The sequence below is a fragment of the Eptatretus burgeri genome, chromosome 15 (assembly GCF_056783735.1).
Source record: "Eptatretus burgeri isolate ZD-2024b chromosome 15, Ebu_testis_v1, whole genome shotgun sequence".
NCBI classification, from domain to species: Eukaryota; Metazoa; Chordata; class Myxini; order Myxiniformes; family Myxinidae; genus Eptatretus; species Eptatretus burgeri.
In genome coordinates this window covers 39,367,864-39,385,926 of record NC_140975.1, presented here as the reverse complement: position 1 = coordinate 39,385,926, position 18,063 = coordinate 39,367,864, and the positions used below count along the sequence as shown (strand labels likewise).

General features: G+C 47.5%; 1 protein-coding gene across 15 annotated transcripts in view; it reads right to left on the bottom strand.

Moving 5' to 3' along the window:
* Positions 1 to 2,862: 2,862 nt before the first annotated feature.
* The window catches only part of LOC147011974 (regulator of G protein signaling 7-like), a 184,594-nt gene continuing 169,393 nt past the window's right edge, over positions 2,863 to 18,063 (bottom strand). For 13 of the 15 annotated variants that reach the window (XM_085857907.1, XM_085857920.1, XM_085857913.1 and 10 more), the window contains one exon: positions 2,863 to 3,525. In XM_085857907.1, the coding sequence (XP_085714033.1) occupies positions 3,466 to 3,525 (60 nt within the window). In that variant the 3' untranslated portion in view covers positions 2,863 to 3,465. Of the gene's footprint in view, positions 3,526 to 3,825; positions 3,878 to 18,063 lie in introns of all 15 variants that reach the window. The other 2 variants (XM_085857911.1, XM_085857921.1) reach the window with 1 other exon arrangement.

Here is an 18,063-nt window from a genome sequence, read left to right as displayed (position 1 = left end):
CTTCCGAGGTCGACAAAATGAGTACCAGCTTGCTGGTGTCCTGTGTCGGAATGGTGAACGTCCAGGATTGTACCCGATAGCCAAGGAGATTGTTTAGGCATCACCAACGCTCTGCACAGAGTATGGTCCCGATGGATGGATGGATGGATGGATGGGGTCACCAATGTCCGAGACTTTCGGATTTTGAATCAATTCTTTATTAAAACCACGACGGTAAAGTTCTCAAAAACCCCTGCCGGGAAACCCCGTTTCATCAAAGCTAAAGCATCTATCTTCTTCTTCTTCTTTTGGCTGCTCCCGTTAGGGGTCGCCACAGCGGATCATCCGTATGATCCACATAGTGATTTGGCACATGTTTTACACCGGATGCCCTTCCTGACGCAACCCTGGTCGCCTCTTACGACACAGGGATATGGTACACCTATTTTAACCGGGGTATACACCGGCCCAGTACACTGGTACTCATTTTGCCGACCTCGGAAGGATGACAGGCAGAGTCAACCCCCTGGTGTATTAATTCAGTGGCCCAACGGGGCTTGAACTCAGGACCTCTTGGATCCCAAGCTGCTGCCCTAACCACTGCGCCAACACCAGGCTCGAATCTAAAGCATCTATCTGTCTATCGATAATTCCAGTAATGTGTGTATGTGTGTGTGTGTGTGTGTGTGTGTGTGTGTGTGTGTGTGTGTGTGTGTGTGTGTGTGTGTGTGTGTGTGTGTGTGTGTGTGTGTGTGTGACCGCTGTTTATCGACAACCACTGGTCTAATCTAATTGAAACTTGCCAGGTATATTTCTGGGGACCTGATTATGTGCCTTTTCAAGGTTTGATATTAATCGGACAAGTGCTTCCCAAGTTATGGCCATTTACTTACCAAACCAATGACAGGACACGTTTCTGCAGCCATTGATTTCCTAAACCAATGACAGGACACGTTTCTGCAGCCATTGATTTCCTAAACCAATGACAGGACACGTTTCTGCAGCCATTGATTTCCTAAACCAATGACAGGACACGTTTCTGCAGCCATTGATTTACCAAACCAATGACAAGACACGTTGCTGCATGGGCGTGGCCGATGGGGAAAAGGCGCCTTCGTAACCGTGGCGTAGGAGTGTAGGACACTCAATGAAAATGTTGTTTTTATCACCACTTCACGTAGGCACAACACCACACCACAATGTGTGTGATTCTTTGTGTCACGTGTGCTGGTGAAATGCAGTCTGCTCGTGTTCTCTTCCAAACTTAGGAGCAGGAGCATGAAGTGTGACTGGCTGGACGTTGCCAGTTTCCTTGATGAATGATGGTGTTGGAAGAGTTGCGCTGGTGTGACTCACCTGGCAAATGTTCTACATAATATACTGAAAGGACACTGCAAATAGTTGGATGAAATATATGTCTCAATAACTGAACCAAAATAAAACGAGACATGAGCAAGTATGTTTCTGAAAGTGAGAGTCGTCGTGCACAAGTGAACAGCGATACGATGTGTGATCGTGCGTGGGACGGATTTTGTTTTCCCCTTTGCCAATGTGGCGATCGTGTTCCCAAGCAAAATAACGTGAGTGTGATGTCAAGCCGACCTCCATAGGTGCTCCAGTTGGTTGTCCGGAAGACGGTACTTGAACTTCGGTCTATGTAGTTTGACCCACGTCTGTAGACTAGCCCAGCACGGCAGGTCACCACATGCTGGCTGTCCCCAAGCCTCAGTGGCTGCTCGGCCGCACACTCTCCAGCATGAGGTTGAACCTCTCTCAACCAAGATATAAACCATCACCCGGATGACTTACATGTAGGGGGATGCACAAACGGGTATGCCATACCCGTTTATGCATCCTCCTGCATGGATGATGGACGTTAAGCTGGGTGTCCCATCTGCTCACTTTTATTGGTTGATGACGACGTTAAAGATCACATGGTGTTTTTTTTTTTTTAACGGAGTAGGCAAATGATCTTCATCCCCCTGAACAAGTCATTTCCTGCCTAAATTGAGGGCAGCTTGGTCTAATTGAGGGCACCTAAACTGTTTCTCGACAACCACTGGTCCGATATAATTGAAACTTGCCAGGTATATTGGATACCCTTTAAATGACACCAGGTTACCTCATCATTACCCCCTTCTTGGATACCCCTTAATTGACACCAGGTTACCTCATCATTACCCCCTTCTTGGATACCCCTTAATTGACACCAGGTTACACCGCTTGCTGTATCAGAGTGTGGTTGCAGTCTGTGCAGCAGCTCCTGGACAACATAAACCAAATTGGTATTCCCAGATGCTTCACATGTGAACAGCTGTGTTCTGCTTTTCAGGAGATATGAGGCTTATTTATTTATTTATTTATTTATTTAAATACATGGTCAAGGACTGTGAAAGAGCTTGGACACAGAATATTACAGGACACAAAATAACGAAGGGAACAGCAGGAGAAAGGGGAAACGCCAACAGCAGGGTGAAGGGAGAAAGTAGATGGAGACAGACAAACAAGGGATGCAGGTAATGATGAGGGGTAGAGGAGAACACAAGCGGTGGTTATGATGGATACAAAAGCAAAATTTTGGGAGGGCTGTCAGAGATAGCAAAGTGATAGACCCATTGACTCAGCTTCATCGGAAGACATTCCAAAGATCTTGAAAGCCTTGGTTTCCATGGCATCAAGCTGAGCAAGATGAGTGGAAGAGGAGTCCACCCAGAGGGGACAGAAGTACTCCATCAAGCTCCCAATGAAAGCCCTGAAGGTGGATATGAGCTCAGGTGTGCCAAGGAAACTCTGCTCACTGTTTTGTGTTATCACCAAGTGGTTCAATATAATTAATCCCAGACTGTATTTTAAAACATACAAAAACAACGAGCAAACACTCTGTGTAGTATTATTTCAGAATTTTATTATAATTTACAGTGGTGAATATATAACTCCACCGGTTGTACTCACGCCAAGTGCTCGTGCGATGCCGAGCCACGCATGCATACCAGCAGTTAAACACGGAGACCACAAGAGGGTACTGATTTGTTGTGCACGGTGTTGTTGTATAAGTGGTCGGTTTAATTATATGGATTCATAATGATACAGTTTGGCTTTCCACCAATAAAAAGCAGGTTGAGTAGATGCACCGCACAGCTGTCATAACCATTTTGCATTTTGTTTAATCACTTATCAAACACCTGCTATACTGAAGAACCCCAACAGGATGAAACAGCTCTTCGATCATAACTAGTGAATCATCAAGCAAAAATTAAAAAAATGTCTAATTATTAAATTATGTGAGCTTCGCTGCTCAGTGGATGATCTTTATTTATTCCATCCTTTAATTTCACAGTAATGCCCAAAGTGAATGTTTTTTTTGTTTTTTTTTTGCATTCTTCATAAATCAGACCAAGATATAGAGAACAATAATGTATATGCTGTACGTGGTTGGTAAAATAATGGATTAATGCTTTTATTAACTTTCCCAAAAAGGTTGTTTCATCACGGTGGAGGGCTTCTGGAGCCAAACTGGTTTCTCCGGCGAATTTTCAGCGACTGCGTCTGTGGGCAACGTGCACATGGAAAGAAAGAAACATTTTATTGCTCTGCCTTCAATGCAAAATGGTAATTGAGATTCCTTCTAAATAAGGTATGGTATTATTTAATTAAATATATGATACAGCGGTTTCATTTGCTTCATGGGATGCGACACACAATGATAATATTTTGGTCAAAAACACAAGTCACATGGCAAATGGCTTCTTTTGAAATGGAAACATTCAGATATTCACTTAGGAAGCCACATTCAAATAAAGCTGTGATGAATGGGATACAAATGGAAACAGAAGTGCAATCATTCACCCACTCAAGTGTGTCAGATCAGCATTTTTCATCAACAGATTATTCTCTGATGCTGTAAAACATGGACATTCCATTCTTGTTATGTATAATAAAGGAGAAAAAGGTTCAGGTGCATACGATCGGCGTTCAAAAATTTATATGCATGAAAAACTAGTAGAAGTCCAAGACGCCAACTTTATACCTTTTAATGCCTTGGTAATTATTGTTACATTTGTTGGGAGGGTAGGGGATTCGGCTATTATAATTAAAGTATAGGCCCCTGTTTGTGTTCACATAGCTTTAGGCCTTTTCTATCCTGTATTATGGACCTGTGTATAGGGCTAAGTCATCCTGGATTTGTGCATCGCTGGGAAAAGTTGTTGCGAGATGGTGTAACTTTTAGTATCCAGAGAAAGGTTAAGATGTCTCGTCCCTTTGTTCTCCCGTGTAAAACCAGGCGACAACCTGGTGATGGGGAAGCGATACATCCACTCCTCAACGTGCCTTTCCACACTCATCCCTCCTTGCCCTGGGGAAGAGGAAGCCTCTCCAATCCCCGAATGGGAGCACACCATTGGCCTACGCTACTTGGCAGCCATGATGCTGACTGGTGCAGGATCAGTGCTGTTGAATGACTGTGACTGCCAATATGGATGAGAGCAACTCATCATTGGCTGGCTTCCACCGGGCTTTGACAAAAACACTTCAGGGGTGGGGGAGATGTAGAAGGGGGCATGCTTTGGGCTGTAAAGGAAAAGTACGAGGGGAAGGACAGGACAGAAACGGGGAAAGACGCTCTGTGGAAGGCTGCACAAGATAGTTCATGAAGTTGGGATCCCAGCTTCAAATCTCACGTACTGTGTTGATTTGTCGTTTAACTCCCTATGGCACATGAACACAATACTTTAAAAGTCATTTGTAGTGCGTAGAATGAGCTGAGGGAGAGGTTTGCCAGGTCAGGTCAGGTATGGGAGCATGTGCCAGAACAGCGCGTCGCTGCGTCCACTTTCCGCCGGTACTCCAGGGGCCTCCGTCTGGCCATCCCCCAGGCAGATGCCAGGCCCATCCCCATCTCTTAGGGATGGTCAACCTGCTGCAACCACGAGGCACGTGGTCGGCCCACTGGCCTCCTCCACTCATGAGACTCCCTCGCTGAGAGAATCTGGTTAGCAGGATCAGAGTCAGGAAAACGAGCCACATGTCCATACAGCCGCAACTGACGCTCACGGACTATGCAGGTAACAAATCTCATCCGAGTCTCTCTCAGCAACCGCTCGTTGGACACAAAATCCGACCAGCCATAGCCAAGGATTCTCCGAAGAGACCTGGTACCAAAGGAATTAAGTCTCCATCTCAGATCCTTGGTCAGAGTCCAAGTCTCGCATCCATAGAGCAAGACTGGAAGTACCAAGGACCTGAAGACTCGGACTTTCATCCTCCCGCACAGGTACCGGCAGCGCCACACCCCATGATTCAGTGAATCCATGACTCCCCAGGCCCGACCCAGACGTCTATTGACCTCTGACTCGCAGCCAGCAGAGACATGAATATCACTGCCAAGGTAAGTGAATCTCTCCACGACCTCAACATCCTCACCACAAACAGACACAGACAGGACAGCAGCATCCAAGATGTCACCGAAAGCCTGGATCCTAGTTTTGACCCAAGAAACCCGTAATCCCAGCGGCTCCGACTCCTCATTCAGCACCTCGAGGGCCCCCAAAAGGATGTCTAAAGTCTCCGCAAAGATGACTGCATCATCTGCAAAATCAAGGTCCGAGATCTTGACATTCCCAAACGATGCACCGCAACTTGATCTCTCCGACATCCTCCCTAGAATCCAGTCCATACAAGTGCTGAAAAGTGTGGGGGCCAGTACACATCCCTGACGAACTCCAGTAACAACTGGAAATAAGTCAGAGATGGTACCACCACACTTCACAGCACTCTCAGTACCAGAGTAGAGTTCAGACATCAGATCGATCAGTTTTGGTGGCACCCCACGAAGACCAAGAATCCTCCAGAGGACGTCCCGATTCACTGAATCGAACGCTTTACAGAGATCAACATAGGCTGCAAGCAGCCCCTGCCAAAACTCTCGTCTGCGTTCGGTGAGGACACGAAGGGCAAGGATACGGTCAATCGTTGACCTCTTTGGTGTAAAGCCTGACTGCTCTGGACGCTGGTGCTCAAGCAGATGGTGGCGAACCCTATCAAGAATTATCCGAGCAAAGACCTTGCCCGGCACTGAGAGCAGCGTCACCCCTCGGTAGTTGTTGCAGTCTTGGCGATCACCCTTCCCTTTCCAGAGAGGGACAATAAGGCCCCTCCTCCAGTCAGTTGGGATGATGCCTGTGTTCCAGGCCGAGCACAAAACTGCATGCAACGACACGAGTGCAGCATTTCCACCAGCCTTGAGAAGTTCGGCATGGATGCCACAGATCCCTGGAGCTTTGCCCCGTTTCAACTGGTTCACCGCAGCCCGTGTTTCCACAAGCGAAGGTGGACCACAGTTGATTCGAGGGTCAGCAACAGGGATTGTAACACCCTTGACGTCCAACTTGACAGCTGGGGGATCAGCCTGGTACAACCGCTCAAAGTAACCGGCCCAGCGGGCCTTCACTTCAGACTCCTCTGTCAAGAGCCTACCACTCTCTGCTCGAACTGCAGTGCTCCGAGGGATGGGCTTGGATGAACGTAATGCACGAATTTCCCTGTAAGCGAGACGAGAATCACCTGTCCACAGGTGATGCTCTACCCCCTCACAGATTCCTCGCACATAGGCCTCCTTGTCCACCCTCAGTGCACGTACAGTTTTACGCCTCAGCTCCCTGAACAGCTCAGCTCTGCCATTCAGCCTGGCCCTGCGACTCTGGTCAATGGTATCCAGTGTCCCTTGAGAGACAAAATTCTTCTTTGCCCTGCGGTGAGCTCCAAGACATCCACCGGCAACATCAAGGATGGTGGTCTTGAAGGCGCTCCACAACTCTTCAGGACCAGCCAAAGCACCCAGACCCCCCCAAGTGTCCACTCAGCCTGTTCGCAAACTCCTCAGCTACTCTCTCATCCCTGAGCTTGCCAATATCCAGCCTAGGCTGGGATGGTACCATTCTCCAGGATTTAAGGTGCAGCTTTAGAGTTGCTACAACAAGCTTGTGGTCAGTATTGAGGAACTGAGCACTCCGGTAGACCCTGCAGTTCTGGATCATCCTCCAACGACCGTCAATGAGGATATGGTCAATCTCCTTTGCCACACCGCCAGCGTTGGAATACCAAGTCCAGCGATGAGCTTGTGGGCACTGAAACCATGAACCAGCCACCCTAAGTCCATGACTTCTTGCAAAGTTAAGGAACTTAGTGCTATTCTGGTTCATAGTTCCTGACCCATGGGGACCAACACACACCTCATAACCGTCCCTATCAGTTCCAGTCGATGCATTGAAACCCCCCAAGACTAGAAGTGTATCTCGTCTGGGGCACTGTTTAACCACAGACTCGAGTGTGGCGTAGAATGTGTCCTTCACGGTGAGATCACTCGCCTCAGTCGGAGCATAAATAGAGACCAGGGACATGACACCTAAGGAGTGACGAATCCTTAATCTCATAATACGCTCGTTGACCGGTGTTACCTCAATTATCATTGAGGTCAGCTTATTGGACACAGCTACAGCAACTCCTTGGGTATGGTAACCATCAGAGCGACCAGACCAATAGTAGGTGTAACCACCCACCATTATCTCACCGCAATCCGGTCTCCGAACCTCAGAGAGAGCTGCAATCCCGATGTCCAAACGCTTGAGCTCAGATGATCACAGAGACAGGTGATCATCCTCTCTTTGGGATAGGACATTCCAGGCACCCACCCGAAGGGACCGCCTCAGGTTAACCCAAGGAGACCGCCGTCTGGTGGACGACACCTCAGCACCACTCCGACACACTCTCCCGCAATCTGACCCAGGGATGTTACCCCGTGGTTTCCCTCCTATCATCAAAGATCGGGGGTCCCGAAGGCTTTGCCCCAATCCCGTCATCCGGTGAGCTGCCCTGCGAAGGGAAGCTGCACAGGAGGTACTCCCACGGAGTGGGTTTTCAGATTTTTTTGCGTTTTGCGTTTTGCGGAATGAAGGGTTTTACGGTGGCTGGAGTGCAAATCCTGCCACCAACCTCCTAATAAAAAAGTAACCCAACCGCAGGAGGACGTCCGCAGACACAGTTGGGCACTAGATATGGATGGCCGTTGGCTCACAAGGAGCTCCTCCGCCCTTTGACAGGTTTTGTTTTTAATCCTGCTGGGTGTCCATATCCAAACACCCTCCTCACCAGAAAACCTGGTTGGGGAGACGGTTTAGTCGCCGACAACCCGACCATGGAACAGGTTAGTACAGGTTTACATGGTACCTGTAGCAGGTCACAGATCGAACCTGACCTGACTGAGAGGTTTGCGAATGAGCTTTTTGTCCACAAGATACATTACCGTTCAGAAATCCGATGGAACATGTACTGTTATGTGATGTCACGTACTCCTCACCTGCCTCCAAAGGAAAAATTGCTCAACCACATATGTGCTGTGGATTGTGGTTATTGTGGCATTTATTGAAAACCAATGATGTGGTTGAATAGGTGTTACGCAAGTGGCAATGTTATAAAATATGTCAGCGGAATCACATACTGGAGGGCCGAGCTTCAACTTTTGCCATAGTGTTGCAAAAAGGTATACGGGGAAGCATTTTATATCTTCCTCCACCATTCCACATGCTATTTTTGTCGACAAAATCTTGGAAGAGTTAGGTAAAAGCAGGGAAGAAGGCAATGCACTGATTATGGGACTGTTGGGGTGAAAGGTAGATGCAAGAAGTGAGGGTTCGGGCATTTTTCCATGTGTTGGTCGAATTTGCAGCTGCTGCTTCCACCTCATTAAATCTAAGTTTTCCAAGCCGGATTTGTCATGTTTTTTCCAATTACATCTTCACCCCTGTGTTGCCTTTTGTGTTTCCATCCAATTTTCCGTGTTAAATCATACCTTGTTGTGCTGCATTTGTCAAATTTGTTTTCGTGTTGTTCAAGGCCTACTCCTCGGATGGTCACGATGGAAATTATTTATTTTTTTGTATGCAGAGTCAAAGCTCATGGAAGAGCTAGAACACTGAATGGAACAGGACGGAACAGAACAAATGGAACAGTAGAGAGTATGGGGAAACACCAACAGCAGGGTTGAAGGATAAAATAGAGGGACACTTCGAAGAATAATGGGTGTGGAGAGGAATGAGGGGAAGAGGGGATGCCTAGGGTGGAGAAGATGGATACAGAAGAAAAATATCAGAAAGAGAATGTGGAAGTTGGTTGCAAAGGTGGAGGAAAAGTGAAACGAATGAGTCGAGGTGAGCAGTATTTCTGGATTTGGGGAGATTCACGAGAAAGGGGTTGATGGAGTACAGCATGCACCGTGCAGAAACCTGGAGGTGATACAACACCCTAACCCTAATGCTAACAACACAAGAAAGGAGTCACTCAAAGACAGAGACCACTGACCTGTCTGAGATGGGAAAGTCATCGGCACATCGACCTTCGTTTCATCGCAGGAGATTCCAATAATCTCATTGTGAGCATGGGGGACAAATTTCTTACCACCCATCTGATGATCTTTATCTAGGTTTTTCCAATTTGGCAATTTGGAATCAGCATCCCCCCTCCCCCATTTCTTCTCCCCATTTTCCGCATTCCCCTCAAAGCATCACTCCTTTCTGCATCCATCCTCACCCCACCTTCTCAATGCTTCCCCCTCACCCCACTTCCTCAATGCTTCCCCCTCACCCAACTTTCTCAATGATTCCCCCTCACCCACTCCCTCAACCACACACTCAAGCCTCCCCTTTCAACGACCTCCCCTCCCTCACCATCAAAGCCTCCCCTCACCCTGCCCCCACGAAGCCTCTCCCCTGTCCTGCACCCTCCCAGTGCCTCGTACCCTATCCCTAACTGTGTGGACCTCAAACATCTGAGGTCTCCATTCCAACCTGACAGATCTCTTGATCGAGGCTGCTGCTGATAAACTGGGCATCATCTGTTTAACAGAATCCTTCCTCCCATGCAGGACATCCTTGACTCCTTAGTGTCTCTCCCTGGCTATTTCTCCTCTGATTAGATTACACTTTATATCAATAACTCAATTTCTCACTGGCCTTGTACTGATCTTACACCTCCAACCCCAAGAGTACCGTTGCCTGTGACCTCTGATGCCACCTTTAGTTTACCTGTTTGTTGTACTGTTCTCCAAGCAGTAACAACTCCATCGACATCTCTCTTTCGGACAACATGGACCAACTTTTAACGACTCATCCCATCTCTCTCTCTCTCTCTCTCTCTCTCTCTCTCTCTCTCTCTCTCTCTCTCTCTCTCTCTCTCTCTCTCTCTCTCTCTCTCTCTCTCTCTCTCTCTCTCTCTTCATCGTATGTGGTGATTTCAAATGTCACCATGTAAATTGGCTGGATGTTGGTACCTCTCTTACCAGCCATGGCACTTTACTAAAGGACTTCTGTGATGCCATGGGATTGACTCAATCTGAAAAATTTCTGACCTGGATTTCTCCGATTGGCAAATCTTCCTTTCTGGACTTGGTGATGACAAATCTCCCTGCAAATATCTCCTGCTCTTCCTTTTCTCAAATGGTCTCATCTCAGATAAACAATTCCAATTCAGACAAGGCCACTCGACCTTGGACATGCTGCTCCAACTCTCCCAATAATGAATGGATTCCTTTAATGTCATCCAGGTCAGGCCAGATTAGTGTCAGATGCCTGGTGTCAGGTCAGGCCAGATTAGATCCGTGACTTGCTACAGGTATCATGTAAACATGTACGAACCTGTTCCATAGTCGGGTTGTCGGTGTCTAAACCATCTCCCCCACCAGGTTTTTTTGGTGAGGAGGGTGTTTGGATATGTACACCCAGCAGGATTAAAAACAAAACCTGTCAATGGGCGGAGGAGCGCCTTGTGAGCCAACGGCCATCCATATCTAGTGCCCACTGTGTCTGCGGACATCCTCCTGCAGTTGGGTTACTTCTTATTCAGAGGTTGGTGGCAGGATTTGCACTCCGGCCACCGTAAAACCCTTCATTCCGCAAAACACAAAAAAGCAAAGAAATCTGAAACCCACTCCATGGGAGTACCTCCTGTGCAGCTTCCCTTCGCAGGGCAGTTCACCGGATGACGGGATTGGGGCAAAGCCTTCGGGACCCACAATCTTTGATGATAGGAGGGAAAATACGGGGTAACATTCCCGGGACAGATTGCGGGAGAGTGTGTCGGAGTGGTGCTGAGGTGTCGTCCACCAGACGGCGGTCTCCTTGGGTTAACCTGAGGCGGTCCCTTTGGGTGGGTGCCTGGAATGTCCTATCCCGAAGAGAGGATGATCACCTGTCTCTTATCATCTGAGCTCAAGTGTTTGGACATCGGTATTGCAGCACTCTCTGAGATTCGGAGACTGGATTGTGGCGAGATTATTGTGGGTGGATACACCTACTATTAGTCTGGTCGCTCTGATGGTGACCATTCCCAAGGGGTTGCTGCAGCTGTGTCCAATAAGCTGACTCCAATGATAATTGAGATAACACCGGTCAACGAGCGTATTATGAGACTAAGGATTGGGTCACTCCTTGGGTGTCATTTCCCTGGTCTCTGTTTATGCTCCGACTGAGGTGAGTGATCTCAACGTGAAGGACACATTCTACGCCACGCTCGAATCTGTGGTTGATCAGTGCCCCAGATGAGATACACTTCCAGTCTTGGGGGATTTCAATGCGTCGACTGGAACTGATAGGGATGGTTATGAGACGTGTGTTGGTCCCCATGGGTCAGGAACTATGAACCAGAATAGCACTAAGTTCCTTGACTTTGCAAGAAGTCATGGACTGAGGGTGGCCGGTTCATGGTTTCAGTGCCCACAAGCTCATCACTGGACTTGGTATTCCAACGCTGGTGGTATGGCAAAGGAGATTGACCATGTCCTCATTGATGGTCACTGGAGGATGATCCAGAACTGCGGAGTCTACCGGAGTGCTCAGTTCCTCAATACTGACCACTGGCTTGTTGTTGCAACTCTGAAGTTGCACCTGAAATCCAGGAGAACGGTACCATCCCAGCCTAATCTGGATGTTGGCAAGCTCAAGGATGAGAGGGTAGCTGAGGAATTTGCGAACAAGCTGAGTGGATATTTGAGGAGTATGGGTGCTTGGGAGGTCCTGAAGGGTGGTGGAGTGCCTTCAAGACCACCTTCCTTGATGTTGCCGGTGGATATCTTGGAACTCACCGTAGGGCAAAGACGAATTTTGTCTCTCGAGGGACACTGGATACCATTGACCAGAGTTGCAGGGCCAGGCTGAATGGCAGAGCTGAGCTGTTCAGGGAGCTGAGGCGTAAAACTGTACGTGCACTAAGGGTGAACATGGAGGCCTATGTGCGAGGAATCCGTGAGGGGGAAGAGCATCACTTCTGATCAAGGGATTCTCGTCCTGCTTACAGGGGAATTCACGCATTGCGTTCATCCAAGTCCATCCCTCGGTGTACTGCAGTTAGAGCAGAGAGTGGGAGGCTCTTGACAGCGGTGTCCGAAGTGAAGGCCCGCTGGGCCGGTTACTTTGAGCGGTTGTACCAGGCTGATCCACCAGCTGTCGAGTTGGACATCAGGGGTGTTACAATCCCTGTTGCTGACCCTCCAATCAACTGTAGTTCACCTTCGCTTGTGAAAATACAGGCTGCAGTGAACCGATTGAAATGGGGTAAAGCTCCAGGGATCTGTGGCATTCATGCTGAACTTCTCAAGGCTGGTGGAAATGCTGCACTCGTGTCGTTGCATGCAGTTCTGTGCTCTGTCTGGAACACAGGCATCACCCCAACTGACTGGAAGAGGGGCCATGTTGTCCCTCTCTGGAAAGGGAGGGGTGATCGCCAAGACTGCAACAACTACCGAGGGGTGACGCTGCTCTCAGTGCCGGGCAAGGTCTTTGCTCGGATAATTCTTGATAGGGTTCGCCACCATCTGCTTGAGCACCAGCACCCAGAGCATTCAGGCTTTACACCAAAGAGGTCAACGATTGACCGTATCCTTGCTCTTCGTGTCCTCACCGAATGCAGACGAGAGTTTCGGCAGGGGCTGCATACAGCCTATGTTGATCTCTGTAAAGCGTTCGATTCAGTGAATCGGGGATGCCCTCTGGAGGATTCTTGGTCTTCGTGGGGTGCCACTAAAACTGATCGATCTGATGTCTGAACACTACTCTGGTACTGAGAGTGCTGTGAGATGTGGTAGTACCATCTCTGACCTATTTCCAGTTGTTACTGGAGTTTGTCAGGAGTGTGTACTCGCCCCCACACTTTTCAGCACTTGTATGGACTGGATTTTAGGGAGGATGTCTGAGAGATCAAGCTGCGGTGCATCGTTTGGGAATGTCAAGATCTCTGACCTTGATTTCTCAGATGATGCAGTCATCTTTGCGAAGACTTTAGATATCCTTTTGGGGGCCCTCAAGGTGCTGAATGAGGAGTCGGAGCTGCTGGGATTATGGGTTTCCTGGGTCAAAACTAACATCCAGGCTTTCAATGACATATTGGATGCTGCTGTCCTGTCTGTGCCTGTTTGTGGTGAGGATGATGAGGTCGTGGAGAGATTCACTTACCTTGTCAGTGATATTCATGTCTGTGCCGGCTGTGAGTCAGAGGTCAAGAGACGTCTGGGTCGGGCCTGGGGAGTCATGGATTCACTGGATAATGGGGTGTGGCGCTGCCGGTACCTGCGCGGGAGGACGAAAGTCCAAGTCTTCAGGTCCTTGGTGCTTTCAGTCTTGCTCTATGGATGCGAGACTTGGACTTTGACCAAGGATCTGAGACAGAGACTTATTTCCTTTGGTACCAGGTCTCTTCAGAGAATCCTTGGCTATCACTGGTCGGATTTTGTGTCCAACGAGCAGTTGCTGAGAGAGACTCAAATGAGATTTGTTACCTGCATAGTCCGTGAGCGTCAGCTGCGGCTGTATGGACATGTGGCTCGTTTTCCTGATGCTGATCCTGCTCACCAGATTCTCTCAGCGAGGGAGTCTCGTGAGTGGAGGAGGCCAATGGGCCGATCACGTGCCTCGTGGTTGCAGCAGGTTGATCGGCATCTCAAGGAGATGGGGATGGGCCAGGCATCTGCCTGGGGGATGGCCAGACGGAGGCCCCTGGAGTTCTGGCGGAAAGTGGACGCAGCGACATGCTGTTCTGGCGCATGCTCCCATACCTGACCTGACGTTCAATGCCAGACATGGAAATTGTAACTGTGCTTGGGTGATTGCCAAGTGCAATTACCTCATGTACGTTGCCAGATGTTGGGCTTTTTAAAAGTTATGGTGAGAGGGGATCAAGAGTCTCCCAACTTGTGTGTGGGATTTTGGACTAAGACACTCCTGGCTTGAGAAAAGTGTGGTGGTGTTTGGTGTAGCTGAAGAGAACCCAAAGTTTTTAAACCTTCATTATCCCTTGCCTTTATCCTTCGATGTATTGTTGCAAGTCACACCTGGGAATAAATTGCACTACGTTTAAAAGTGTGCCTTCCAGCATTCAATTTTGGAAGCTTTAGAAATTAATCAACAAGTTTCGGTAACAGCTATATTTTAGCAGCCATGGGTAGCAATTCGACCACAGTACTGGTGTCACTCACAAAATAATACACGATTTCTTTATGCTGGCAATTTACAACTGCAATTAATTTGGTCGCGATTGCCTGCAGTGCAACACCAACAAGTTATCTACCACTCCAGCAAGAAGCAAACCCATGATCCCTCAGGGCAAACTCGTGCTCCCTCAGGGAAAAGCTTCTTGAGAGGATGCTTCACCGTTTCCAATTATAGTGCATTATCAGATGCATCCCAGTTAAAGTGTGTAATTAGGTACCATACGGCACCGCCATAATAGTGCATAATTATCAAAACTTCACAACTATAGTGTGTAATTATGAACGTCACAGCTCTATCTATGACCACTTATTTTATGGCCCCAATTATTCCCACCTTGTGGGGTTGGCCGGGAAAGTTTTTCGCCCAAGTATATCATGAACCAGCTAGCTAGGCATGATGTTCATTAAAGTGATGAGAATACTGAATGTGTTTTGGGTGCCGGCGATTAGTCGCCGACTCGAAAGGCACCATTGCATATTTACCGTGAACTAGCTAATGCCAGCAGATGGGAAACCCAGCTTAACGTCCATGTTAAGGGTGGGGAATGTTGTTCAGCAATATTCCACCAGTGAAGCACCAATCTAACAGTTTATAGTCAAGTCAGGAATCAAACCCAGACTAGAGAGTGAAATGTATCACTTAAAGGCTTATCCGATGAAGGCAAGGAGTTTAGTCATACATTAACAAGCGAACTTCATGCAGGTGGGCAAACTTGCTCCAACTGGCCTCCCCAACTCCCTGTTCAGGGGTTAAACCCCAATAACAATAGGGGGGCGTCTGCGAGTTACTGTAAAGAACGATGTGCTACAGAGAGCTCAAAGTGAAATCTGCTAAATCCTTCCTCCCTGCCTCCTTTTCAAACCATTTCTTAAAATGCATAATTATTGGAATGTTACAGTTGTATGTGTGCATAATTAGAACATTAAAACTATACATCAGTATTTGCCACATTTTGATGTAGGTCTAATCATGTGGGGAAATGTCATTATTAGTGTTTGCAGACTAAAGCAATTGCAGATGAGGGGGTCCCAGCCCGTTTCAATACGTGGACGGGTACATTGAACACATGCAACAAACAATGAAAACAAGCTGAGCTTTTGGCCAGAAGCTCTTCCAAAGCTGCTGAACTTTGCCTAGTGATGATTAAGGTGCTTTGGTAAAATAAAACCAGTAGGAATCATCCTTTTAAAGCCACCAGAGGCACAAGAAAAGACAAATGCATGCAGAACGTACATACATACATACATATATACATACATGGGGAGCATGCGTCACAGTGCGTCGCTGCATCCACTTTCTGCCGGCACTCCAGGGGCCTCTGTCTGGCCATCCCCAAGCACATGCTTGGCCCATCCCCATCTCTTAGGGATAGGACATTCCAGGCTCCCACCCAAATGGATCGCCTCAGGTTAACCTGAGGATACCACCGTCTGGTGGACGATATCTCGGCAACATCTCGCCACACGCCACTTCCTGTTTTTTTTTGTTTTGCGGAGTGAAGTGTTTTTATGGTGGCCGGAGTGCAAATCCTGCCACTCACCTCCTAGGAAAGGTAACCCACTGCAGGAGGACATCCGCAGATGCATTTGGGAACCAGATATGGATGGCCGTTGGCTCATAAGGATCTCTTGTGCCCTTTGACAGGTTTTGTTTTTATTGCTTCTGGGTGTCCTAATGCAGAACGTCATGAAGGCCAATTGGACGAAAACCTTTCAAAAATGGTGGAGGGGAAGTAAGGATTGGCCCAAGTATGATACCGATTCAACTAACGTGAAAAACGTAAACAAGAGCTTGCTCTTACCATCGGCAGATTAAAAAAAGGCTTTTTTTGCGCCATTTTGGTTGCTTGCTCTTACCATCGGCAGATTAAAAAAAGGCTTTTTTTTGCGCCATTTTGGTCTGGATGTGAGTTTTGCCAAGTCCGTGGAAACTTCACCAACACCGAAGATTTTTCACTGGATTTGTCCTTTCCTTCCTTGTAGATTCCACCATTTGTTGTCAATTGTGTTTGACATCCATTCCCACGTCTTATCAGTGTCTACTTCACTCTGTCATGTCAAATTTGTGTTTGGGTCGATATAGGCCTCAGGCTTCAGTTACATCGTGTCGAGGTTTCAGACCTCGGGTCCATCACACCATCTCTCTTTTATCCTGGGTGTCCTCATCTCACACTTTTCTCCTCTATCTTTTCAAATCTTCACAAAACAATCTTTTTTAAAAAGGAAAAATTAGAATCTCCTTCTGCTTATTTTTACTTCCTTCATCATTCTTTATCCTTCTCCTTCTTAACACAATTTAAAATAATTAATGTGTTGTTTTTTTATTTATTAAAAGCTCCAAACTGACAAAACCAAAAAATATCCATATCGCTTTTCTTTTTGACACAAATATCTCATTTACCAGACCTCTTCTTCTTTTAATGAAAACTCTCACTGCAAACTCTTCTTCTCCACAACATTTTTGTTTCAAATCTGGCTTGCTCACAAGTCTGCACTGCGTGTGCCGTCACCCAAAAACTTACCGCTCTACTTTCCTTCGTCCTTTTAATAAAGCTTCCTCTTGTCCGGTTCACAATGTCTGTCTTAGTCTGAGAGAATTAATTCAGAATCCACAACATAAATCAGGCCTGCAGAGAATGTCTGGTCATGACCGTTAACTCCACCTTGTCTGTACCCCATATGCTTCCTGCGGCATTCTCCTCATGCACAGGGTTATCCCACCCTAACTGTGGCTATCCTCTCCCTCCTCTTGACCATGGTATGCTGAATCCTGTGGAGAGGTGGTTGCAATCAAGCAGTTTACATTATTATCCGGGGGAGGTGGGGAGAGGTGAAGGGTAGGGTGGTGATGAGATTCAGGAAAGTATTGATACTTGTATAGATTGGGGAAAAGATTGGCAGATGGAATTTAACCTGAACAAGTGTAAGGTGTTGGGGATGGGAAAGAACAATGAAAATAGAGATTACAGGATGCATGGGGTAATTTTTGAGCGTGTCACACATGAGAAGGATCTGGGGGTGGTAATAGATATGGGAGGTAAGCAGTCAGCACAGTGCCAGGCAGCTATAGGGAGAGCAAATAGGGTTTTAGGTTGTATTCGGAGGGGGATCAATTATAAATCAAAAGAGGTGGTGTTAACATTATACAGGAATTTAGTGAGGGCCACCTCTAGAATATTGTGTGCAGTTTTGGTCACCACAACTTAGGAAGGCCATAGATGCCATAGAGAGGGTTCAGCACAGGGCTAGTAGATTGATTCCGGGCCTCGCGAGACTCAGCTATGAGGAGCGGCTGAAGGAGACGGGGCTTTATACACAAGAAAGGAGGTGGTTACGAGGAGATATGATAGAGATGTTTAAAATAATGAAAGGTATAGACATGATAAGTGCAAATTAATTATTCAACAGAGTAGACAGTGAAAGGACCAGGGGCCATAGCTTGAGAGTAAGGCCTAAGTCACATTTGCTCTACGGCGAGGATACGGCGGCCGTACGCCCTCTGAATTGACAGAAACATGCGGTGGCTGCAGAGTTTCTGAGGTGGCCTCAGGGTG